Source organism: Micromys minutus (assembly GCF_963924665.1).
Source record: "Micromys minutus genome assembly, chromosome: 26".
NCBI classification, from domain to species: Eukaryota; Metazoa; Chordata; class Mammalia; order Rodentia; family Muridae; genus Micromys; species Micromys minutus.
The window spans coordinates 22714796-22742781 of record NC_137961.1 but is presented as its reverse complement, the minus strand read 5'-3'; the positions used below and the strand labels follow the sequence as shown (position 1 = coordinate 22742781).

The 27986-nt window shown below is 37.9% G+C and overlaps 1 protein-coding gene across 1 annotated transcript; it reads right to left on the bottom strand.

The window, feature by feature from the left end:
• Window positions 1–42: 42 nt before the first annotated feature.
• Window positions 43–26440, bottom strand: RMDN1 (regulator of microtubule dynamics 1). Its single transcript, XM_080938615.1, has 10 exons — window positions 26165–26440; window positions 20365–20482; window positions 15258–15345; window positions 13610–13769; window positions 8243–8332; window positions 7446–7501; window positions 6893–6980; window positions 5683–5713; window positions 2818–2951; window positions 43–2291 (listed from the first exon to the last, which is right to left on the bottom strand). Exons 1-10 carry the CDS (start codon window positions 26291–26293, stop codon window positions 2253–2255), a joined length of 933 nt encoding a protein of 310 aa, XP_080794741.1. The 5' UTR covers window positions 26294–26440; the 3' UTR covers window positions 43–2252.
• Between the last annotated feature and the right edge of the window lie 1546 nt (window positions 26441–27986).

Sequence of the window (27986 nt, the reverse complement as noted above, 5' to 3'; positions counted from 1 at the left end):
TTAAAAAACTAAATACCTTCAACAGATGGATATATTTATGTAATAAAATATTAATACTAAAAGGAAAAACTATTGATTGAACTTAGTTATTAGAGGATCTGGCTAAGTGAAAAGGCACAATCTCAAAAGGTCATATTCTATAAGATTACACTGGCCTAACAGTCTTAAAATGACAAATATATAACAGACTAGTTGTAGTATGTCCAAATGTGAGAGGGACTGAAAGTAGTTAGGTATGACTGTAAAGATCACTAGTTCTCTGAAAGGACACAAATCCTGCCTGTGGTGGTAGTTATAAAAATCTATAAAATGACATTAAGAGCTAGACATAAAGTGAGGACATCTAAAAGTCCTAAAGTGTGAATTAAGGTCTATAAGTCACACCAGTATGTTTCTTAGTTCAGTATTATACCTTAGTTTCATGTCACCCAAGGGCAAAGATGAAGATGGGTATTTGGAACCCATTTGTACTACATTATGTAATTTATTGTGAATCTTAATTATTTTAAAATAAAGTTCTATAATGTATCAAAATATAGATGCCCCCATCCATGAAAATCTGTGTTACTGAAAAAAACCTCATTTCACAAAATAACTTCAGAGAAATAATTATTTTGTGAGTGCTAAGATGTCATTCCAGAACCTTGTGCTGGTAACAAAAATTGTACTAGAAAAGCCATTCTAACAAATAAATCCACAGGAGCAACTGGCATATTCACCTGGTAAAGTCCTTACTTAGCAATTGCAAAGATCTGGATCTTAATGTAAAAAAAATGATTTTTTTAGCATAATAACACTAGTAGAAATTCGATAAACTGGGTATGAAAAGTAGCTCGAGTTCATGACTAGACATTGAAGATGAGACATGGCTGTTGACAATAATCAGGAGGGGAAACAATAAAAAAGACCCTCCCCAAAATGAAGAGCATTACCAGGCTTTTAAGTAATCAAACCACCTAAAGCAAAACAGTGTGAAAATGGAAATGAGCCTAGCAAATGAGGCAATAGTCAAAACTTCAAAGTCATGAATATGAAAGCCAAAAACACTGGAGTCCCAGAAGACAAGATGGAACATGATTCTCAGATGTTCATCTGGACTGAAGGACAGTTGAAAATAACAATTGCATTGGCCTCTCAAAGCCTTGTAAGAATGGGGGAGAGATTTTCTCTATTTAAAACCAACCGTGCTGCAAAATAAATTCTGGTCTCAGAAATAGAAGGTTTTAGGGACAGGTAAGGAAATCTGAGTATGTCCTGTTTGGAGGTGATATAGTAGGTGTGATAAATGTGCTTTGGAAGATGTACTTATTTGGAAAAGCAGCTGAGTTTCTTATAGATATGATAAAATCTGCAATTTCAGAAGGTTAAGATATACCTTATGTGAATACACACACACACACACACACACACACACACGACATAACAAAATATAAATACCTTAAATCCAAGTATGGGGTGTACTTCCAATGTTTAATGTTTTAAACATTGTTTACATGGTAAGATAGGAACAGCACACACCTACACATTTTTTTCTGTAATTTATTAAAACATTTCAATTCTCATGTCTTTTGGAGGAAATATACCTACACACAGTCTCATATTCAGCTCTAGTTGTTGCAAAATGTAAGTTTATAGTGGCACATCAGACACAAAGTTTTAGTACTCTGCCTGGTAAATATCTATTTCTTTTCACCTTGAAATCTGTGTCCCTCCATTCTACAAAGAATTATAATGTCAAGTGACAAATTCAACTCCTCTATGGAGGTATACCACATCAAAAAAAAAAAAAAAAATGTTCCACAGAATTTTTCCTTATTCAGGTTGTCTGACACACATCACTTAAGTTTTTTATGCCAAGAACCCTCAACACCATAAGCACCTGGCTTCTCTAAGATAACAGCTTCAGCCAACTGCAACATGATAACCATTCCCTCATATGCCACCTTCACAAAGCTTTATGACATTTCATCCTGAAGTGGCCAATACTTAAATATCCCATACCATTTTTATTATTTCTCTTCGTGTTCCAAATGTCTGTCTGAACCTGGGGAATGTACTGCTGCCACTCTGGGGCAATGTGGCAGTTTCTTATTAACAAACCCAGGATTTTTTACATTTATTCTGTAAAATGGTCAGAAGAACTGGGAAAAAAAGCTGTACAGTCATGATAGTTAATGTATCAGGTTTATAAATCAGTAAAATACAAAGTAGTAGGTATGTTGTTGCCTTCTCCAAAATGTTCTCAGTTCTCGTCACAAATCTGTAAGCAACTGAGCAGCTTCTGTCTGTATCTAAAGTGGAAAACACATGTTACATATAAATACTGCAGCCTAATTCATAAAGCTTAAGGTTATAAGATGGACTGGTTTCTAAGAGTTTCAAGATAACAAAGGTAGGACATGTTAAGAATAAGGCCTCTTGACAGTGATTATTAGATGGGATTCTAAGAAAACTAGTTCATTTCCTTAACCCTCCACACTGCACCCCAGCCCTACTCCCCTGCCCTGTGAGAAATTGAGCCAGGTCCTTGTGCATGTTAGTAAGTACCTATGGCCAAGCTGACTTATGCTAGAAATAACCTGTGATGAGAGATATACATCAGAGATGTACATCCACTCTACACCCCGCAAGCTGCTGCCTTTGATGATAGTCACGAAGGTGTTCTCATGGTAAGGTCTGAAGGTAAACACACAGGTGAGCACTTGTGCTTTCCACAATACTGCGTCTAGACAACTGCGCTTTCAATGACCTCAGTTTGTTTATTTACTAATGCCTCAAAATAAGCCTATCTGCCTTACTTTACTATAAATACATTACCTGCTTATCTTCTTCCGTGTGTGCTGGATAACCCTTGGCTTTTACCAGCCAGAATGCAGCAAGCTTTTTGTTGTTTAGCTTCAAGTATGTCTTTCCTAAAAGCAGCAAGTTTTTGCTGTAGAAGTTTGGATCCACTGTACATAAAAAGGGGAAACAAAGTCACCTCCAGAGAAATAGTGTCTTTATTTTTATAGTTTTAATATTTTGGTCTGAATTCTAATAAAATTGTGTGATTAAACAATGATTAGGCTAATACAATTCTTTTTTATTCAAATGTTCTTACCTCAAACAACCTCTGAAATAGTTATGTATTGAGTGTTCGTATGAACTGTACACATTCTTAGACCAGGGTTTCACTTTGAAGTATCTTCATGCTGATAGAGCTTGAGTTATGTAAGAATTATTTTCTTTCTAGATCACCCACCATTATTACATTCTAATTATCTAGAACAATCTGGGGAAAATTACATCTATTCATTGAGGAAGTATGTGAGCGCATGAAGGAAATCATGGTTGACATAAATTTGATCTTGATTTGCTAAGTGTCTCCTATATTTGGGCACAGAGAGGGAAACAAGAACACAACTAGATGGTTTACCATGTAGACACTTCAAATTGCTTCAAGAAGCCACATAAAAAAACAATGAATTTTTTCTTTGGTTATGTATCTTAGAGGATAAACAGGATTTTGAATAGAAAAAGCTGAGAATATTCTTGGTTGAAAGAAAAGTGCAAACAGTCCAGAATGTGAATAGACTAGTGTCATCAGGAGCTGGGAAGGAGGAGGGAGACACAGAGGCTGGATAGGGAGCCACAAAATCCAGCACAGTGGGGAACGAGGACAACACACTGAACAGTTGTAGAAGACTTCGGCACTTCCCAAAACAAAGGTGGGAAGTGCTTGGGAAGGACATAACTGCTGTGACTTGATTTACGTCATGTATGAATATACTAGAGTACCACTGCTCCTTAAATATGTACAATTATATGTTAAACAACAATAAATTTTAAGAAGCTTATGAATAAGGTACAAAAGAATCCTCTAATTTTTTTTTTAGACAGAAATCTGCAGTGTGGTCCAAATGAGCCAGGAACTTACAGTTCAGTACAAGTCAGTGGCACAGTGCCACGGCCTTCTGAGTGCTGATGACTAGACAGGCACCATCACACTCAGCTCTTATTTCCCTGACTTCACAGTTTCCTCCTAGTCATAATCTCAGTCACTCTGTATGCCAAGCACTTTCTGAGGCCAAGAGTGGAGCTCAGTAATAGAACACATACATACCTAGTACATATATTTTTAAAAAATTAAGCCTACTTTTCCTCCGATACAGTTTAGATTAATTGCATTTACTTAAAACTCAAAGTCCTTTAGTTTCATTGATTAAACATTTTAAGGTTAAGTACACTGATTTATATATTTACTTCCTCATCTAGGACATTATCCAGGTACTATATGTAAACAACAGAAATATAATCATGAGCCCAAAAGAAGGAAAACATTCCACCTTACCCATACTTGCAGGCACAAACATCAGAATGAGGCAGATGTTGGAGGTGTGAACGACATAGACTATGGGAGGCCTCTGGACTAGAACTAGGGCATCCTTTAACTTAGAGACAGTGACGGCTCATAGAAAATCTGATGTGAGTGGGATCACCAGGGTCATAACTCCATGAGCTAAAGAGCAGCACAGCCTTATCAGCTTCTTTCAGGACTGCCAACCCTTAAATGTCTTAAGGTCCAGTTTCTATTTTTGTATTATAGTTTTCAACCCCACTGAGATAATTTCATATTCATGATATGTAAAATAACTTGACCAAAAAAATTTTATAAAAGGAAACAGTGAACAAAACTTTGAGTTAGTTATTTAACATTAAACCATAGGTCTTTAAGTTTATGTGTATGAGACCCCAGATTACTAAAGAGCCTGTCTTTGGTTCCTGCTGTAAGGAACTGTATGTGTGTCACATAATCCCAGTGTTTGAGGATTGATACTTTGAGGCCAGCTTGGGCTATATATTAACAACTATTCAAACGGGAAGAAACAAAAAAACAGTTATTTGGAGTGGCTTTTATGGTACACGTGGTAAAGACATGTCTCTTATTATTGCTTCTTCTAGTCCTTGGGACTGACCTGAGGGCCTTCTGCATGTCATCAAAGCAGTGTGACATCAAGTTACAACTCCAGTGTTAGTATTTTTTTTATAAAGGTTCCAGAAATATGTAGGACAGTCGAGTAACAGTGTTGTAGGAGTAGCCATTTTTAATCATAAAACCAAGAACATTAAATTCTTTCACAATGGAATATAATATTATGCAACATACCAAAAATTAGCTTGGTTGGAAATAGCCTTCATTTAGGTACTTCTAATTCTAATAAGATATCAAGTTAGACAACTTATCAGAACCTCCTGATCTAAAGAATGACATTAAATGATGAAAACATTGCAGAATAGGAACTCTGAATTTAAGTGCATTTCCTATCTTTAAAAAAAAAAAAAGTAAAATTGGGGCTAGAGAGAGGGCTCACCAGTTAAGATAACTGGGTGCTCTCCCAGTAGACCTGAGTTCAACTTCGAGCACCAACATGGCAACTCACAACGGTGTCAACTCCAGTCCTGAGTGGATATCCTGAGTGGAAGAGGATTCAACCTCTTCTGAATGATGCCTCCTAGGGCACCAGTCATACATGTGGCACACAGACATACATGCAGGAGAAATCCCCACATATGTAAACTTTTTTGTTTAAATTTGTTTTACATGATCCAGTGTGAAAGAGCAAATTCTTGATTGAAAATGTTCTATGACATAGTAAACACTTAGACAATATCTTATCAGTAGCTGAAGTAAAAGTATTTTACCTTCTTCTGCCCTGTGAAAGTATTTCAAGGCCTGTTAAGAGTACAAAGAGTACAAATAAAACAATTAGACTCAATAACTAAAAAGTTTGAGGGTTAATTCTTACTATTAAAGGTTTCAGAAAGCAAACGATCATAAACGATGAGATCAGCGGGAGAGTAACATGGGCTGAATATAACTATTAAATCATCAAAGACTAGGATTTTCATAATGAGGACCGCTTCTAGTAATTATCTGATTGCTACAGAGGTCGGATCAAACTATGCTGGCACAAAGTTAAGAAAGTGATCATGTCATTACCTTTCTTACAAATCACAGCAGTTGCTTTTAGTACAAACTAAGTATAGTTAATAGTGGATTCATTCACGATACCCTGTTTAGACCTTGTGAGGTAGGTAGGGCGTATGCGAGTGAGTGACTGAGTGAGTGAGTGAGTGTGTGTGTGTGTGTGTGTGTGTGTGTGTGTGTGTGTGTGTGTGTGTGTTCGCGCGCGTGTGTGTGTGTTTTGTTGTGCTTTAATTTTGGCTGGAAATGGAAAGATGCCAGATCTCAGAACATCCCCTTGTATACCATAGATCCCCAGGGGCAAACAGCAACAAATATTCATTAATGAGAGGAAAATACTAGGATAAATTTTCAATTGTTAATTTCTTTACATTTTGAAAATTAGGTGGCTAAGTAAACTCAGGATTTTAATCCAGTAGGATAGGATGGGCGTTCAAACCCCAGCACCCAGAAGATGGAAGGATGAGCTTTAAAGCATATGTACAAATTCTTTCTAAATTTCATTTTTATAAGAAAAGCAAACAACCTTTAAAATATGAAGAGCCTTTCACATTCTTCCATGTTCATTTCTCTAAATGTCTTTATATATTACCCCCAAAACTTGCTGGGTAAGAATCACTGTATTCTTACTGTACTTTTTGGCTTCTACATGGTATAAAGTACAAATAGAAAAATGAGCTCTGCTTTAGCCACGTGCTACTTTACATGACCATATACCAGAATTACCAGCCACTCACCTAAACAACAAGAAAAGAAGCACTCACCAGTCCTGGACAGTAAGTATTAAGCCTTTGTGATATTGTTGAATTGGATCATTAGAAACTTGCTCAAGTCCCTCACAGAATCAGAGCTCCATATGTGTGGACACTGTAGATGGGTACTGTAGTTAGGAAATCGGTACTAACTTAAGAAAGGGCATCATAGTACCTCCTCATAGGTGGAACTAGGAGGATTTGCAAACAGCACTTTAGCAATTCTTCTTTGATACCAAGGCATTTCAGCAAATGTATAGCACCTATAGGGGAACAGACGGCAGTATGCACTCAAATTGTACCTTTTTACCGAGAGATCGTAGCAGACATTATACATTTTTAAATAATGAGCTTTATATGATGAAGTTAATATTCATGCTGAATTAATTAATTGGAGACTGACCTGATTCAGGAGTTGGGTCTACTTTGTCACTGACTATAAATAATAGTGGTCACTGTGTGCCAGGTATAGGCCAATATTACTCTTATTTGTTCCCTAGAACAACTAGTTGATACAAGATTGCTATTACAATTTGTTTTATAAACCTACACAAATATAACACACACACACACAAAGTGCTATTCAGTGATTTAGTACCCAACTCTGATAATTAGTATTTTTAAATAGTTTATCTTTGCTTACATATAAATTATAAAATAAGATGTTTATACATACTATGAAATAAAATCACAATAAATAGGACAGAAACATTACAGAATTGTCTTACCAAATACCCATAAGGTGAATTGAAGTGGCATCTTTAGGGTTCAGCTCAATTGCTTTCTGTTAAGAAATAAGAAAACCTTTGAAGCAGTGAATTTAAAAAGAAAATTATAGCCCTGCATTTTAAAGATGTACTTTTTTAGGTGTGTATGTCTCTGTGTGAATGAATGTTACATATGTGCTAGCAAAGGCTGTCGGGTCCTTTGGAGCTGGAGCCACAGGCAGTTGTGAGCCGCCCAGTGTGGGCGCTGAGAACTGAATATGGGTCCTCAGTTGGGAAAGCAGCCAACACTCTTAGCCCCTGAGTCATCTCTCTAGCTTCAAACCTACATTACCATCAACAACAGCTTTCTTCCTCATGATCCACTTTCCTTCTCTTCACTGTCCCCATCCTGTATTGTAGAGAAGCCCTGGCTAGTCCACTAAACAGGAACATAAGTGGAGGACAGATGAGAGGCCATCTTGAACCTCCCAGTCCTGGCTGTGGAAGGCATGTAAGGCCTTAGCTGGGTCAAGGCAGAAGCACATTTACATTAAATTGACCAAGAAATTTAGAAGAAATAATGAACTATTATTGTTTTATACCACTGGGCTTTGGTTTGTGATTTAAATGAGATTAGTCTTATTCTGTTTCCTCCAATGAGTCTCTAACTCCTAGGCTCAAACAATCTCATGCCTCTGTTTTCCAAGAAGTTGGTCTACAAGCAGGTAGTAATGCATTCCGTATATAATAATTGGTAAGTAAAACACACCACCTTAGAAAAATATTGACTTTCTAAATTCATGAACTTAAACCAGTACCTCAAAATGCTCCTTGATAACATAGGCATTTGCAATCTTAACCTTGATGCCTTCATAATCTCCAACATCACTAATGCAGATCGCATACCACTAAAAGTAGGGAAAACAAAGGGTGAGAAAAAATTACGTAAGTACTCTTCAATTTTTACTCTCATTTATCGAAATGTTACCAAGCACAATGGTAAATTAAGAACAAAAGATACAAATAAAGGCAGACATAGCTCTAGGAACAAGAGGGAAGAACACTTTAGAGTGACCTCTACAAGGTAGAAAGTAGTGACTACGGCAGTTGCCAAAACAACACAGAATCACATCTGAGTATCAGTTTAGGTAGGTTTGTAACTGAATGGCTCACTTACCTTCTCATCCCCCTTTTCAACATCTGTATCGCTATAACAGAAACAGTCACACCTTCATAGCCACTGTTGGACAGTAGACCCAAACTGACAATCTGAGCTTCTCAACCAAAATCTAAATGTAAAATATCTAAACATCATAAAATCAGGTGCTTTGGAGACCCACCAGATTTAGGGTAGGATTAGGAAAACAATGTCTTCAGTAAAAAATATCTATGAAGCCTCAGAGCAATTAGGCTAGTTTTTCTTGGGTATCAGAAGGATCTGCCTTTGAATTTTGTACCTCTAACAGTTCCTTATTATCTTATAAATATTTCTCCCCTCAGTGTGAGCTATTTGTATGAAATACTAACATACACAATAAAAATATATAAATTTACTTAAACCTACTTTCCACTGAAGCTTTTTGTGTTCTGTCATGTTTAATGGGAAGAATGGAACATTTTAAAATGCACACATATGCACACTCCTCTGTAGACCGCAGTCTCCATTATAATCCAGTTGTACACATTCAGTCCATTAGAAGGGTCATACCGGATTTTAAATGGGGTTTTAAAGATCTTCTCCCACATATCAGAGCTACTGCATAAAAACAAATCCCTTATAAGGGGTGAGGGGATATAGTTCAGTGCGTTGGGTTATTATGTGCAATCCATTATTCCAAAAACACACAACTTTTTTTTTTTTTAAGTATTTATTTCATGTGTATTGGTGTTTTATCTGCATGAATGTATGTGTACCGTGTGTGTACCTGAAGACAGAAGAGGGCGTCAAATTCTCTGTAACAGGTGTCTGGTAGCTACCATGTGCTGGGAACAGAACCTGGGTCCTCTGCAAGACTAACAAATGTTCTTAACTTCTTTCTAGCTTCGAGAAATTTGTTTATATATTTATTACCTATATTTAAAACAAATGTGGTTATAAGCATTTTCTCCTTTATGAGCCTGTCATTTATAAAACTATTCTTTAATGCTTATACTAGCAAGAATGGATGCCAAGAGGTATATTAACTGGTGTTCTGCTTCCATATCTATCCATTTCAATTTCTAAAATGCCCTCTATCTGTAATGAGTCTACATTTAAACTTTTGTTGGTTTTGTGTGTGCATGTGTGTGTGTGTGTGTGTGTGTGTGTGTGCGTGTATGTGTGGTGTGTTAAGGAGTGAGGAGGGGGTGAAGAACTTGTGGAAGTGGGACCAGGAAGGGGGGCAACACTTGAAATGTAAATAAAGAAAATACTGAATAGAAGTAACTGAGAGGCTATGCAAATACAAACTGGGCTGTTGGTCCTGAGATGAGCTCGAAGAGGGCAGTATCAGCTCTTTAGAATTTTCTCTAGTGTAAGCTGAACTGTCTGGAGATCTGTGGAGAGCAAAATCAGTTCTTCAAGTTTTTATCTATCAGAATAAGGTCAGAAATTCCAAGAATTACTTAGAAAGCTGACACTGCTCTTTTAGAATTTGTCTGGCTTTCTGATTTTGATCAGAAAACCCAACAATTACTTTTAGAATTTTACTATCAGGATTTCTGACCTGGTCAGAAGATCAAAGAATTTTTAATAGCAGCTTTTCAGATTTTGGTCAGAAAACCCAAAAGCTATGCAGATAGCATTTAAAATTTATACTAGCAGAGAGAGCTGTGTCAGAGAGTTTATAGAATAGCAAGAAAAAGCTGTCTAGAGCAAAGCCATCTCAACAAAATACACCCACCAGCTTGGACACACACACACACACACACACACACACACACACACACACAGACCTCTGGGTTTCGACCCTTTTGGGGATATAATAGCAGATATCCTGCTTATCAGACATTTATAATACGTTTTATGGAGTAGCAATGGAATAATTTTATGGTGGGCGTCACCACAACATGCGGAACTATATTAAAGGAAGGTTGAGAACCACTGACATAGAGGAAACCACCACCTGTGCATATGCCAGAGTCTGTACTAGACATCCGGTATCTATAAAGCAGGTGACTGGAGAGCTATTGCACATGAGAATCGCACACTACACAGAGACAGTATGTGCCTGTACACAAGAGACCGGAGACACTGCTCCTAAACACACTTAGTCTGCAACTGTCGTCATGAGAGTAACTATAGACACACTCTTTGCATCAGATTAGAAGATTTTAATTATTCTCACTCTGCCCCTCTTCCTCTTACTCTGCAGACAGTCTTTCTCAAAGGACCCAGGCTGTCCTGGAGTGGGAGATGTCCCTGCCTCGGCCTCTTTGGCACAGGAACTGTTTTTTAGGTTGTACTGGTGCAATTCTTTATCCATCCCTCTATTCATGCTACCTGTATAAAGTGAGGACATGGCTGCTCTAAGGTATGGTGGAGGGAAAGGGTTGTTGTTGTTTTGCTTTGGTTTGTATTTTATCATAAATATGAGAGGGAGTACGGCCAAAGGTATCTAGAAGAGTCCCTGAGCAGGGAGAGAAAGTAGCACACTGAACATGGCCAGAAGACTGAACCAGGTCATGAGAAGATGGGGCGGAGGAAGCAAGAGAGTTGGGCAGGAAGATGGGGTAGGGGTGGCGGCCAGAGAACCAAGAGAGAGCTTGGCTGAAATAGGAGGGTTATATAGGAATGAGAAGCTGTGGAAGGGAAGCCCGTGGGTTGGAGTGCTTTAGGGAGAGAGAAGCAGAGAGAAACCAAGATGCCAGCCAGCATCCATTGGTAATAAGCAGAGAGAGCCTGGAGGCCACCAGCATACTCTTTGGTATGCTAATAGGCACCACAGTTAGCCTTTTCCCCAGGTTTCTTTGGGACCTGACCTGACCCTACCTATCTTTTTTTGTGCATGAGCCTCTTTACTCATTTTCTCTTAAACCGTTTCTCAATCTCTCTTATATACATTACTAGGCTTACTCATTTTATTTTCCTTCCACACCTACCCCTGACAATAAATGCATTAATTTATTCTGTGGTGTCTTTGTTCTCTTAGTCTCCCAAAGTTACTAGAGTTGCAGTGGAAGTTGGCTTTGATTTAGACTATTACTATATTTTCTAGAGGCTCTAACCTCTAGAATGATTCTGAGAGATTGCACGCAAGGCCGTGAGCACATGAACTGAGGGTTACATTACTAAACTAGTTAGTATTTGAGGAATAACACTTCAACCTTACTATAACTTAAGTCACACTGGAAAATGACACTTTAACTGAAAGGATACAGTGGATAAAAATAAATACATTTTTTAAATCATCAAGCTAGTGCCAGGTGTCTATAAGAAACAAAAGAAATATGAAAAACCAAGGCAACCTGACTCTTCTAAAAATTACCAATTCCAAGTAATGGATCCCAGTGAGAATGAGTAAAATGACATGGCAGAGAATTCCGAAGGATGGTTCTAAGAATATTCAATGACATCAAGCAAGATACAAAACACTTCTGAATGAATTAATAGAAAGTATAAACGACTTTGAGAACATGAAAAAAATCAACACAAAGAAACCGTCAAAATGAAATGTTATGAATGAACGTATCAACTGGCCAATAAAACGCTAAGTGGAAAGACTCACTAGTAGGTCAGGTAAAGTACTAGACAGTAAAATATGAAAGGCTGAAGGCAAGGCACTTGCCTCTCTCCTCTCTCTCTCTCTCTCTCTCTCTCTCTCTCACACACACACACACACAGAACTAATATATGACCCAGTTTCCGGATACATACTCAAAGAAATGCTAGTGAGCATATCACAGAGATGTGTCCTGCAGCACTAGTCTACATCACCATGTTACAGAATTAGCTAGGTACTTATCAACTGACGAATAAACACTGAAAATATGGTCACAACGAAGTGTATAACTTTGTATGCTAACATAAGTAATGAGTTAGTTTCTAAAGAAAATATGACATATACACATAAAGGAATTTTAAGAAGCTATAGAGAACTAGATTATGTCTTTGCTGAAATGGACACATCCTACTAAGCAAAATAAGCCAGCGTCAGGAAAACACTTAATCTGTTTTATTTCTCATTTGTGGAGCCTAGATTTTTATACAGATACATAAAACCAAGTACATGACATGAAAGCTGAGAAACTGGAGGAAACTGGAGAGTAAACAGAGGACGTGTGAAGGAGAGGAATGTGGCCAAATTACATGTACTGCCTTTACACAGTCCCCCAAGAGGAAGACAAGGGAGATAATCAGAGATATGGAGGAAATAAAATAGGTAGTGATAGGAGAGGACAGTGAGTGTCATTTCATATGCACCTGTGATAATTTAGAAGAAACCTTTTTTGTATGATTAATATATACCAATTTAGTAGGATTTACTGATATAAGCAACATGCTTGGAATAAAATGCTTTAAATAAATGTCAATTTTTAAAAAAAATACAGATTAGGATACAGAGAGGGCTGAGCAGTTGAGCATTGGATTCCTATACACAAGCAATAAATAATCTCAAAAAGATCTCAAGTAAATAATTAAAAGAATTAAACGTATTTAAGAATAAATTTAACCAAGTTAAGTCCACAAATGTACTCTGAATATACAAAATACTTTTAAAAAACATTAAGGATATAAATAAATAGAAACGGGCTAGAATACTTACTATGCTCAAGATAGCCACCCTCCTCAAACTGCTATACAATCAATGAAATATAATGCCAACGGGATGGTTCAGACAGTCTTACAAAGTGGCTCAAGCTATCCTGTAACTCTCCATTCTCTGCCTTTACTTCCCCAGTGCCAAGATTACAGGTTTATACCAACATGCTCAGCATTAAGTCTGCTGTGTCAAATGCTTAGTGTACGACTACAAATAAATGGTAACCACCATTTGTTTAAAAACAGGCACTTACAGTCTTTCACAAACTTAATTTATCAAGCATAGCAAACGATTTAGGCTACCTGATAAAACTCAAAATCGTAACCATGTTGTCTCTAATCCTTTACAACACAGAAGTTCCTTCTCCTTCCATAACTTGCTGGTAACACGTAAGTAGAGACCAATGCAGCCGTCCTCAGATAACATTGTTACTGACCCACTCACCTTGTGAGCAGCAAAGCTCGAATCGGTTTTCTCTAGTGCTCTTTTTGCATACTCTAGTGCTTCATACACCAAAACTTTCTTTTCCTCTTCTGAAGTCTTACTAAGCTGTGCTATGTCACGTGATGCTCGTGCCAACCGCCACAGCAGCTCTACGTCTTCGCTGGTTTTAGACAAAACAGAAAGACATCTTCCTTCACATTGGAACACTATTAAAGGTCATACCACTAAAGGCAGTTCTCTCAACTTAACTAGGATATAGCAATTATCATACAAGAGACATTATAATACTATTACTTTATTCCATAAAAGCCCTTATTTGTTAAAATCTGTTGAAAATTTCCAAATTATTTGCAAATGTTAACTTACCAATATGATATCTAAAACACTGAGTTCCTTAGAAAATATTTTTGTATTTCGGTTCTCCAAACAGTTGGCCTCAAGCTCAAAATGTAACATGAGACTTGATTTTTTAATTGACAATTTTATACGATTCCTACCTGGTTTAGAGAGTACTGTAAGATGCATTAGCTTTAGGGACAGCATCATGCTCTATAGAAACGACGCTGCCAAATCCTTTTCCTCAAATACATTTCCAAACAGCAGGCACGTGATAGTTACTATGTGAACATGAATGAAGGATTGAAACAGTGCAGTCTGGAAGTCAATTCTAAGTGCAGCGCCATATCAAGGACAGACAATGGACTCCCTGAAGAGCTGTTACTCAAATGCAATCATATAAAACAAAAAAAAATGGCTAACAAATTAAAAATCACGGTTGGTAACATTTTTAACCTTGAATTGCTTTTTATTAAATGTATGTATTTGAGCCTAATTTACATTTTTGTTAACAAAAATAGCATTCACTTTAAAATGTTGAAGCTAAAGTTATCAACAGTATGTCTATTATTCAGTTACACAGAATAATTACACCTCACAGCTTGCTTCCCAGAGAATCAAGGTAAAATGCCAAAACAGCTAACTCCTAGACACAGGCTGAAGACATAAGGACTGACTACAGATGTTTATCAACTAAAGTTGATGGGCATGGGGGTAGGAGGGCTTTTGAAACTATTAACAAAAGTAGATGAAAAGCAACTCAGTATTTCCAGATTAGGATGACAGAGTAAATACCTGGAAATGTCATTCTCCCCACCCCCGCCCCTTTGAAAGAGTATATACTGACATTCTACACAAAGCACATAGTCTAGAACTAAAAGCAGAAAATACACATTTCTGTATTTCTTTGAAAACTTTCTAAACACAACTGCCATTCAGAACCATAGAACAAGCCTAAACTCCAGTTAATTCATTTAAAGCTTATACCTATTGGGAATTATTGTTTTAAAAACCAAAAAATGTGGGCGATGAGAAAAATGTATATATTTAGTGACACTTTTATGAACCAAAGCAAAATAGAAAACAAATATTTCAACATTACAGGGAAGAGCAGTCTTTAAAAATCAATGAGATTTAAATAGCACTTTTCAGTCCTTTACTTTTAATGATGACTTATTATAAACTGAACCCTAAGATATACTACTTTGAAGAAGAAAACATGTTACATGAAAGTTTTAATACCAAGAACCACTTCACTTTAAGAGAAAATGCTTGAGTTAACCTCAAACCAGGCCAGTCATACACTGCTTACCTTTCCTTGTACTGTATAAGCAACTGATAAAGCTTTTCTGTTTCTCCACTTTCATAGAGGTAGTCTGCTTGCTCAAGTATTTCTTCAGCTTCCGAAATCATGAAATGAAAACAAATATCATTTTTATATATGTTTAAAAAAAACAGACAGAGAAACTACCTTTAAATCAGGAATTCGGAACCGTCTAGATAAAAATCCTGCATGAAGTGATTATAGTATATGGTCTATAACTCAGAGAATTTCAGACAGTAAATTTGATGAATACAGCTTTAAAAAATGAAAAAAGGTGGTTTCTTATGGGGTATTTATGACACAGAAGCCCATATAATCTCTTTGTTGCTGATTAACTGTTATGCACTGTAGGGAATGATGATATAGGCTGGAGAGACAGTTCAGTGGCTAAGGCTGGAGTTTGATTCCCAGTGCATCTGGTAGCTGTTGAGTGTCAGACTCTCTCTCCTATCCTGCTTGGGTAAATATTCACACATACTACCTCTACCATTTAACTCCAATTTCTTTATTACATATTATAGTATAATACATTATATGCACAGGCTTTAAAATATGTGAAGACTAAACTGTGATATTTAAGGGAAAATGCAGTTATAATACAACAGGCTCACATCAGTACTGTGGAAGAAGCAGGAACATGTATTATACCCTTTGGCTTCCTAGTTATTCTTGGGAAATGAACTGCAGTCACATCAGAGTTATCAGGACAAAATTAAAATACCCCTTATATTTTTCTTAGGTAATCAAAATTTCTATAATCCCGTTTTCCTTGTATAGGGTTTAATACATGAAAACTATGTATACTATCAATCAAGGATCAATATAATATGAACCAGAGCCAAGGCAAATCTTTCACACCAGTATTTCTGTGTGTCTCAGTAGTACAGAAAACCATGTTATTAAAAATACTAGCAAATAGTACTTAATGATACTGAACATCTCTGGGTTCACTCATCCTTGAAGAGGAATGTTTCAAAGGTAAAGGGAAGAGAAGTGATACATGAAGAGTACTCAGGTTACTCATTGTGACTAACTCATCTTAGAAGCAGTTTTCCAGTGAGCTTCCACCTGCAGGAGAGTACTGTGAATATACTAATCTATCCCACAGAGGTGAAAGGCGTCCATTTAAAAAAATAGAATGGTTTTTGAAGCTCTATTGTTTATTTGGTTCTTGCCACAAACTGGGTATTTGCTACCATCTTGTGGTAAGCACAAGAACTGCCTCTTAAAATTAAGAATTCGGTCTTAAGAGTGTAAATGGTTGAGTGCACCTTCGCAGGCAAAACGTCATGCACCTTGCTGAGAAAGAAAAACGTCTCCCACTTTTACCAATATTCCACAGGACTGAAACTAGCCAGGAAGCTCACACAGCTCATTATGGAAGAGCACTACACAAAGGCAGGCATCCTGGGCAGTGAGTGGGTAGGGGTCTCATCTTGGAGACGTGTGTCACTGATTTGTTTGCTTCTTTCCTTTGTTATTTCCTGGCCAATGGTGTGCTGAATGAATGTTCTTTCCGTTGGCTTGGGATATATTCTCTATCTGTTCGTTCTTTAATTATCTGTGGTGATCTGAATAAGAATGGCCCCCTTATATCTGGCTGACATATCTGAATGCTTAGTCAACAGGGAGTGGCACTATTTAAAAGGAGTAGAAAGTATAGCCTTGTTGGAGGAAGTGTCACTGGTAAAGGGCTTTGAAGGTTCAAACGTGCAAGCCGGGTCCCAGTGTCTCTTCTTGCTGCTTGTGGGTCAAGTTACCTCTCTAGCACCTGCATGCATGCTGCCCTGCTTCCCACTATGATGAGAATGGGCTAACCCCCTGAAACTGTAAGCAATCCCCAATTAAATGCTTTCCTTTATAATTATATGGGGTAACAGTGTCTCTTCATAGCAACAGAACACTGGCTAAAGCAATCACTCTTATTTTTTTCACCTTTATAATGCATTTGACAATGTTTGAAGTTAGGGTGGGCACACTGCCTTTAATCAAAACTTAGGAGGTAGAGGCAGTTGGAACTGTTCTACATAATAAATTCCAGCCCAGTTCAAACTACACAGTAAAATTCCACCTCAAAATAAGAAGACAGAAACAGTGTCGGGAGTTAATCATTGTCCTGTGGAATATACTTCTGAACTCTGGCCACAGTTACTGGATGCTCATTTTCTTGTTTTCTGTTTTTTTTAGTTTTTGCCATTTTTGTTTGTTCTAACAGTACTGGGATCAACCCAAGGTCTAGCCTGTGCTAGGCAAGGGCAATGAAACTGTGCTACCCACTCAGATCTTCTATTTTTTCACAAAATCATAGTTACCATTACGAATTTTCTAATTTTCATTTTAGTTTATTGTTATTTCAAGTTTTATATTTCTTTGTGAATTATTTAGAAATGAATTGAGTTTTCAAACATACTGGATTTCCTTGGCAAACTGGCTATTCTTACATTAGAACTGGAAAATATGAATAAATGTTAGTAACTGTATTAGTAGTACTGGGGACTGAACTCGGGATTAAGACCAAATAACCTTTCTGCCATGGCCTTGTGCTGATTATTAGGAAAAAAATGGCTTTATTATCAAGTACCCATTACCTTTTTGTTCCTCTTATGTTTATTTTTAAGGTGGCTTCTTAAGAAGCTTAAGTTGGTCTTGAACCAAAGAAGAAAAAAGAAATCAGTCCTATAAGGTCCAGAATGTTATGTTGGATTTCAAAGATGCTGGAAGGGTAGGCATGTACCAACTCTATGTACAAGTATGGCCTATTTTTAAACAGGAGCTTGTAAACAATTAACATTCTTAATTCCTACTCATCATATAGACTATGTGCCATCTTTGTGTTGCCCTGAATTTCTATGCCCTTGTATATGCTTTATTATTTAATCCATTTTAAAATTTTTATATTTTTGAGACAGTGACTTGGCTAACCTGGAACTGAAAGAGATCTGCCTACCTCTACCTGAGACTAAAGGTGGGCGCCATCATGCCATAGTGATTTACTGTTGGTTTTGTTTTTTAAGCTGAGTTACCTTGTCATGAGCAGGCTCTTCTACCTACAGGGTTCTAGGCCAGCCAGGACCAAACAAGAAGACCCTGTCTCAAAACAAACAAAAACCCCAGAGTCCCCAAAATACGGACACAATGAAACAAAAACCAAAAGCCTTTCACTAAAATATCTATGTGTGCCGCGAGGGTGTGTGTGAATGAATGAATGAATGAATCTCATGTAGCTGTAATCCTAAGAAGATTTATGTAGGACTTCCCATATCCTAGCTCCTTATTGCCCCTCAGAAGACAGTAATGACATATCATCCCATATACCTTCACTCTTGCTACCATAAAGCCTCAAGGCATAAAGCCTCAAGAAGGCCTATCTCCTGAAAATGTATTTTTAATGTAACAAACGTATACAGGATTTTTTTCACCCTAGACAGAATCTCACTGTGTAACTATGGTTGACCTAGAAACCTTTAGGTAGACCAAGTTGGCTTTGAACTTAATGAAGACAAACCTGTCTCTGCCTCCTGAGTATTGGGACTAAAGGTGTTTAGACCATGTCAGACTTCAATTATCCATTTTCTTAAAGACAAGATAGTCCTAAATAAACTAAATAAAAACTAGTTTTTTTTTGTTTGTTTTTCAGTTTTTTGTTGTTGGATATCACTATGTGCCTCTGGTTGTCCTGGAACTTGCTATGTACAACAGGATGTCCTATTGCCCACAGAGATCTGCTTGTAGTATCATGTCTGGCTCTGCCAACTAGTTAATAACAACCTCAGGAACTTGTATCAGAACTTTAAAAGAATATCAGTTCAGTATTATGTATCTTCCTTGCTCAATTATATTTTTTTTGGGTTATGAAAGTATCAATCCATAAATTGAAGTGGTATTTTTCTTACATACTAAAAGCATGCCACTTACTGTATCAACTGAATTAAGGAGACTTTTTTTTTTTTTTTATGGGCAAGTCTTAAATTGTTTAGTCTCTTTTATATCAGAAAGATAATGAAATTTTGCCACTTTTCAATCACGTATCTGGTAATTAATATCAAGCTGCATAAAATAGTCCCCTCTCCAAGTTCTAGACTGGAAGATAGCTGCTTTATTATAACAGGAGTGTATAACCCCCTTGGCATGAGGGAAGTGAAGAATCATTTTGTCATTCTAAAGCAGAGGGTGACAAATGTCTGCCATCTATACCTCTAGAGTCTCTAGTTTGTAAGCCATCCTTTGTCCTTTCCTATCGTGTTTCTTTCTACAAACACAATGCACCTTCACATTTTTCAAAATGCAAAACAAAAAATTCTTAGTTCAAGAGTCCTACAACAGGGCTGATGAGAGGAGTGGATAAAGGAACTCCCCACCGAGACTGACAAGGTACGTTCTAGTCCATGGCCCCACACAGGAAAAGGAGAGAATTCCTCAAAGTTGTCCACTACCGTGCTGTGGGCGCCTCCACCAGCACACGTGAAAAATTAAATAAAAATGTAAATTAAAACATAGATATTCTGACTGACAGAGAAGAACAGATAACACTACTAATCTTACTATGCATTCAAGTAAGCTAATGACAAAATATCAAAATATCAAAAATAGTAGGCCTGGCTCAGGAAGTAAAGAGCTTATTGTATAAACATGAAGACCTGAGTTTAGATCCCCACCAGCCACATAAAAAGCTGATTGTGTAATTACAGATTACATATGTAATCCCAGTACCGGAAAGCAGAGCTTCAGGTTCAGTGACTTTGTCCCAGAAAATAAAGCTGGAGAGGCTGGAGAAATGGCTCAGCAGTTAAGAGAACTGGTTGTTCTTCCAGAGGTCCTGGGTTCAATTCTCAGTACCCACATGGTGGGTCACACAGTTTATTCCTTATGGAATCGGTGCTTTCTTCTCATGTGCTGATACATGCAGAACTAACACCCATATACATAAAGTAATAATAATAGTAGGAATAATAATAATAATAATAATAATAATAATAATAATGAGTTAGAGGGCCAAAGCAGAGACCTTGACATTAATCTCTGCCTCTGCATATGCGCACAGAGGTACATATTCACTCACTCACAAAATAAATCCAGACCTTTAGCTTATGCTTACCTTTGGCTGTGGCATGAACCACAGCAGCTTGAGAAATGACTTGATAGGTTTCAAAACCCAAATAAGACAAGGCTGAGAACAAAAGGCCTCTCTTGAAAGGTCTTGTGTTTCGTATCACCTATAGAAAACAATGTATTAAAATTATAAAACTCACGAAATAGTAGAGAACTTTTTACCCCATTCAAAACATATCCATTTTCTCTCATTATTATAGAATGCTACAAGCTAAAAGAAATAGTTTACTGATTCTTTACTAAAACGATTTCAAACCTTGCATTCAGTATTTCCTGGTGATGGAGGTATTAGTCTAACAGTCAGTTGCAGGCTAGAAGTGTAACTCAGGGGTAGAACATCATTCGAGAGACACTTAGTTCAAATCCCAGAACCTCAAAAAAGATGAGTGAGTAAGTGAATAGATATGGCAAAAATGACTTACATGTTTATGGAAGTCTTTTTACAAAGACATGGGCACTTTAAATTGTATGGAATAATATTACTAATAAATTTATCAATTAACTCAATGATACTTTAAACCAACACTTAATGAATACTAATTATAGACAAGCTGAAAACTCCAATAATTACTACATGTGAAAAAAAAATACAGATCTAAGCGAGGATATTGTCCAAAGACCCCACAGTTTTTAAATAGATGTTAAGTAATAATCATATTCAAGATGGGTATGGTAGCACATGCCTATCACTCAGGAGGTAGAAGCAGGAGCACCAGGAAGATATTCAAGGTATAAACTGGGGAAAACCATTTCATCAACACAATCAAGGTAATACATAAGCATACTCATCAACCCAGATGTGTCCTCTTTGTAATGACTTTCCCAGCACTGGGTTCTGTTATGGTTAAAACGTTTCAGTTTGTTTATGAAATATTCTCACGGTTTTCTTCCTGTCTTGTGACTGTTCCACTGTTCCTTCTCTTTACCTGTTTGTTGTTTGTGTCCAGAGCTTAACCCCAGACCCCCCCCCCCTTTTTTTTTGTATTTGTGACGTTATTTCTTCTCACAGTCTTAAATGCCAGATCGGACCCATTCTGTTTCTAGCCTGGATGTCTCTTCTAAACCTGAGAATCACTCAACATCTGTCTCTACATGAAGCCTATTATGAATTTCATTTCTTCTCAGGTGCTCCTATAATGGGAAATGGGAGCTGTCTTCTTTTTTTTTTTTTTTAACAGCTTTATTTTTAAAAAAAAGAGATAAATGTACAGATTTTAAAAGCATTTTTGCATAAAGCTATACGAATATATATTTGTCAGTACTTAATTTTTTTAAAGGTTTGATAGTATTAATTGAAAATGTACTAGTTTCAATGAGCATAAAGTACATATAAAACAAAAAGTAACATGGAAATCGTCAATGTTCTCTTGGTGTGTAAAAATTAAACATAATGATTTTTAAATACCAAAAATTACCACAAGGCTGCATTCTTTGCTCTTGAATTATTAATGATTTAAGGCCTACGTGTATCACACTCTGAGAGGGTGCTATACACTTTTTTTTTCTAAGAAGGACATATACCCCAAAGATGCTCCAACATGTAATAAGGACACATGCTCCACCATGTTTATAGCAACCTTATTTATAATAGCCAGAAGCTGGAAAGAACCCAGATGTTCTTCAATAGAGGAATGGATACAGAAAGTGTGGTATATTTCCACAATGGAGTACTATTCAGCTACTAAAAACAATGACTTTATGAAGTTCCTAGGCAAATGGATAGAACTAGAGAATATCATCCTGAGTGAAGTAACCCAGTCACAAAAGAACAGATGTAATATGCAGTCACTGATAATTGAATACTAGTTCCAGAAATCTCTGAATACCCAAGAAACAACTCAGACATATGAAGCTCAAAAAGAAGAAAAAACAAAATATGGAAGCCTCAGTCCTTCTTAGGGAGCTGTCTTCTAGTTATTCCTTTTTTTTTTTTTTGTTTGCTTGTTTTGTTTTTATTTTAGATTCTATTGTATTTATGTGCATAAGCACTTTGCCTGAATGTATGTATATGTACTATGCGCATGCCTGGTGCCTGCAGAGGAAGGGGAGGGTGTCAGATTCCCTGGAACAGGAGTTACCCAAGGGTGTGAGCCATCATGCAGGTGCTGGAAATGGAAACTGGGTCCTATAAAAGCATCATGTGTTCTTAACAAGTGCTACTGAGCGATCTCTCCAGACCACTGGCTCAGTTTTTAAACACAAACAAAAAGCCATGGATGCATCTAGATTTTCTCCCAATCCATATTTAATCTGCATCTAAACTTCTGATATAGTCTTATAGCAGAAAATGGAAAATTCAATACATTCCAGTTTGCTGAAATAAAACTAAATACAAAAGATATTAGTACTACTGAATTAATAACAAATCAGCAGCAAAATAGCATTTTGTTCTGTGAATGCATTCTTTCTAAAAACAGGTTAGTGGTGTAGACCAGTTTAAAGAGATTTTCCAGGCATGTAAGAAACATGGCTGGGTTGGATCATTAAGATCACATTAATTGATCTATATAGTGGTGTTCCTATAATCACAATACTAGCCAGGGAGGTAAGCATAAGAGGATTAGGAGTTCAAGGTCACCAATACCTGGGACACATAAGATCTTGTCAAAAAAGAAAGAAGGAAAAGAAAAGAAAAGAAAGATAAAAATAGAGGAGAAATGCTGGACTGGGGAGAAGGTATGGCAGACTCCTATGCATGATTTGGTGCCTAGAAAAAAAAAAGGAGGGAAAGAACCAGACTTTTAACATTAAGTCTTAGTGGCCTCTTAATCAACAGGTAATAACAGAAGAAAGGATGCACATAGTACTGTAACTTGAGAAAATGTCACATTTAGAATGTCCAACATTTTGTGCTTAAGCAATACACAGGTTTCTTAAATGGGGAATGCATGGCCACTGAATGACTATATTTCTCATTGCAAATTCATAAGCTAATAGCTCATGACCTGATTTCTTATCAGTGTGATTAATATGAAGCGGCCTGTCATTCATCTCTGGGAAACTAGAAATTGATGTTTCTCTACTTAGAAATCAAAGGCCCAGAACACCACCAAGATAGTGTTAACTTTTAAGATTGTATCCAACAGCTAGAAGATACCACTTCACCTTGTACCTCTATAGTAGAATGTAATGCTTTTTATAATGAGTTCTGTAAAACAAACAAACAAACCTTTAGAGGGAGCATAGAGATGACTCGGTGGATACAAGGAAGCTGCCACCAAGGCCTTCTAACCTCAGTTCAGTCACAGGGACCCACATAATGAAAGGGGAAACAGATTTCCACAAGTTATTCTCTGACTTACCTCCACATGTGCATTCTAGCATGCATCCAAACACATTCACAGAAAGTGAAACGTAATAACAATTCCTACAATCGTTTCCAATATAAAAGGAAATACATGTTCGGCCATATTTTCCTCAACATTAATGTTACCATTTGAGAGCCAGAAGTAAAATTAGTAGATGGAAAAGGAATGTGTTATCATTCTTCCCCTTTTCTAATTTTTGCTACTGAAGTATCGTCATTTTAAATATTTAAATCGCTCTGTGGTGGATACAAGGCCTTCTTCTTAGGGTAATATAAATACTTTCAATAATCATCCATGGCTTTAAAATATAAATATACATGAACCAGATGTGGTACCGTTTGCACTGATGTCAGCACAAAGAAAGCAGAGACAGGTGAATTTCTGTAAGTGCAAGGCTAACCTAGTCTACATAGTGAGTTCCGAGCAAACCAGACCTACAAAGAGAGAGACCCTGTCTCAAAAAAACTAAACATTGTGCTAAAAAGTTCCCAAATTCCTTTCTTTAGCCTGGATCTCAAAACATAATTGTAGACCCCCTGAGCTACCTACTTATCCAAATGTCAACTTGATCCTCTGAAATATGGTCCAAAATATCACACACTTGCCCTTTACTCCTCAAATTTCTCTAGGCTCTTTCAGCTGGGAACTTAAATATTTCTATTTGAGCCTTCTTACTCTCTTCCCAGAAACTATAATTCTATATCCCAAAAACTCTTTTGAATTCATCCACTTACATTTCCACTAAAACGCAAGCCCCATTTCTCACCTATCCCACACCGAGATCTGTCTAGCATTCCCACTTGCATATCCATTCTGACTGTACACTGTTATTTTTTTTTTTTTCAGTGAAAATCTGTTCAGATGATTTCCTTGTCTGAATGCCTTACTTGGTTTCCTATAATCTTTTGACTAGAATCAGAAATGTGTACAACAGTTCATGAGGCCGTGAAATCCTGTGCTTATTAGTGTGTGGTGAAAGTAGGTGAGATGTAAAGGTCAGAGGATGACTTTGGGCACTTCCTTCTCTCCTTCCACTCCAGGTTAGAACATCAAGCAGCTGGGGTATAAAGTTCTCTGAGTCTGAGTGTCAGAAGGCAATTTACCCCTTGTGCAATACTTTCCCTTACAAGTGCTGTGGATTTGCTGACCTCCTTACTTTCCAAGAGTAAGTGGTTAAAAGACCACAAAGTTCACCCTCTCTCAGCATTCTCTTCCACCCCGGGGCCCATTCTGAGGAACGTTAGCTGCAATGCTGGCAACAGCAGCACTGTAGAGAAACTACCTGCCTGTTGCCACGTGAAACTGAGCTTTCAAAACAAAAACAAACAAACAAAACATACAAACAAGCAAAAGACCGAAGTTGGAGAGATAACTCATTGCTTATGAGCACTGATAGCTCCTCTTCCTGAGGACCAAGGTTCTGTGACCACTGATGGGATAACTACGCACTAGGCATACATTTGGTACATATGCATACATGCAGGCAAAACCCATAATACACTTAAATTGAAATTTAAAAAGAACAGAGAAAGGAAGGTAGGTGGTTGGTTTAACTCTCACACCTGGAATACTAGGACTCAGAAGGCTATGGCAAAGAAAGCCACTTGGGGTGCACCTTAAACTCAAGGCCTCTTAGGGGGGCCTGACAAAACAAGCAAGCAAACATGTCAACAAAACAAAACCCTGAGATGTTAAAGGAGACCTCAACAGTTGAAAGCATGACTGAACCTCATGGGAGATCTCAAGCTCGACACCCAGTTACGCCATATCTAGATTCCTGGCCTACACAAACCACGGATAGTAAATCCATAAAGCAGGCATTTAAGCCGTACTTTAGGGCTTAAAATAAAAGTTACAAGAAATATATCTTTGGGATCGATGCCATCCCTTTTTAAGAATAAAGTCATAGCCAGTCTATTAAAAGAACATGTATGACTGTGTGTGTGTGTATATATGCGCGTGCACACACACACACAAGTATATAAACTCAAAGATATTACTGTCATAATAAATTCATTTATTGAAAATTTCAGAGTTTACATCACAAATATTTTTGCCTCTAGGTGCGAGGCAAAGGCTTATTAACACTGAACTTACTTAAAAAAAAAAAAAAAAAAAAACTAGCCCAGACTAGCCCTAAACTGGCTGGGCATCCCAAGCCAACCTTCGATCCTCCTTCCTTGGACTCTCTAGTCGCTGGAACTACAGCATTGAGTCACCAGAGCTGTCAGAGGGAATAACCTGAGTCCAGACACCGTCGGTGGCTTTGCTGAAAGCCACTTTCTCAACGACCAAAGTTCTTTCACCTTCCGGTTCTATTTTCGGACAGGAAGGGCAGAGGGGACGCACCTCTCTAGCATAAGGCCAGCTGTCTCAGAGGAGGTTTGCAAAGAGGAAGCTCCAGGGCCCTCTGGCCCAGATGCCGGGCTCCCCAGACACCCTGCTGAAGGTGAGGGCAGGACCAAGACAGCGGGTTACCTCGGAACCGCGGGATCCCCGGGTGCCACCGCGCCCACGGCTGCCCCAGGTCCTCGCCAGCTGACAGATGCTCTCCTCCGCTCCGCGTCGCAGAGGGAGAAGACGCCACAGTCGCGAGAACTGCGCCATGACTGACAGTTTCAAAGCGTGACTAACTACGCACTGAGGGACTGGACAGAACGGGGCGGGGCGAATGTCGCCTCCCGAACCGAGTTCTTCAGGCCGGCCAGCACCACCTCCCCCATTCCTGCAGCTTCCGGGCCTCGGTTTCCAGGGACCGGAAGTAGCTCCGGGTGGGGAAAATAGGTGTAGGGGGAACCATTACGCATGCGCACAACAGGCTCAGGCAAGGAAGCGAGCCCTCTGGCGATTGGCGACCTTCTATTGTAGCTTTTGTAGGAGCTTTCTTAAAAAGCGTTTTTTTTTTTTTTTTTTTTTTTTTTTTTGTTTGTTTGTTTGTTTGTTTGTTTTGTTTTGTTTTCCATAACGTTCTAAAGTAAGTCCTGGTACTGTGGTCCTTTTTGAAAATAAATGCTTAAATGAATCAGATTGTCTCACATAAGGAGAATGGAAAAAAAAAATCAAGAGCCTGGAGGTGGTGGGAACTAAAACAGAAAGAAAGCAAAGCCTCATGAGGCTTAGTCAAGAAATACCAGAAAAAGAAGTCATACTATAATACTATAGCCAGAGTGCAGAATGCTTCCCTAGCTTGCATGACATCCTGGGTTCAGTTCTCAGCACTGCATAAGACTGGAGTGGTAGCCTATAAAGAATGCCAGCATTGGTGCGGTGGCCACATAAATCAGGAGTTGAGGTCATCCTCAGCTGTATAATGAGTTCAGTGCTGGCATGGGTCTGCGAGACCCTGTCTCCAAAGAGGATAAAATAAAGTTGTTGTAATCTCAGCACTGTTATATTGATTTTAAAGATACCCTGGACTACTCAGTGAATTCCAGTCTAGTCTGAACTACTGGGTATGACTGTTACACTCTGCATTTTAAAAAATTCATACACAAAAAAAGGTTAAATCCTAGAGAGAGAAAATTCATATTTTAATTTAACTCACATTTACTGCCTTCAATTGTTTAAATGCCCATTTGCTAAAGGTGCTATGTGATGCTGGGACCGTTTATGCCTTTTAACCATTATGCCATATTCTCCCAGTTAATCATCGTTAGGCGTTGAAAGATGTTTTTATAGAAAAGATGTCCCAGGTTTCAGCACCGATGTTAAGAAAAAGATGAAGAGAGTGGGGGGAGATATGCTCCATGGAAGTGTGGTGAGGCCTGGGGGTAAGTGCGATTCCTCTGGGGGACCCATGTTGGGAATCCCTTCCCCCGAGGGACCAGCCACACAGAGGTATAGTACACAATAGGGTTTGTTCAGGTCATGGGGTGGGGAGTCAAGAGGGTGGTAGGGGCAGAGAGAGAGAGAAGAGAGGAGTAATGAAGTAAAGGCCGGCCATGAGCATGTGGGGAGAGGTGGGGAAAGGGAATGAGGAGAAGAGGGGCAAGTGGGGAGAGCAAAGAGCAGGAACACAAAAGAGAAAGAAGGGGGACAAACAGCCCCCTTTTAAAGTTCCAGGTAACTGTGGGGTGGGGTTTACAGAATTCCAGCAGGTATAAATAGTAACTACAAGTTTTATATGAGAAAGATGTACTTCAGAGTTTGAATTCTCCAGAATCATTCATGCCTGTGAGAAAAGGGATAGAAGAGGAATTCAGAGCAAGTTTTCCCAGCTGCAAAGGCATGAGACTTTGCTTTTGCTATTACATACATCATGTCCATTTCAGTGATGATGGAGAAATATGCCTGTAAATAT

Bases quoted from the DNA above. Each gene is read 5' to 3' on its own strand.
- RMDN1 (XM_080938615.1), bottom strand. From the start codon at position 26,293: ATGGCGCAGTTCTCGCGACTGTGGCGTCTTCTCCCTCTGCGACGCGGA. The intron at 20,483-26,164 runs GTAACCCGCTGT...TGTTTTCTATAG, and splicing joins GGGGATCCCGCGGTTCCGAG to GTGATACGAAACACAAGACC. The intron at 6,981-7,445 runs GTAAGACAATTC...GTTCCCCTATAG, and splicing joins ATTCACCTTATGGGTATTTG to GTGCTATACATTTGCTGAAA.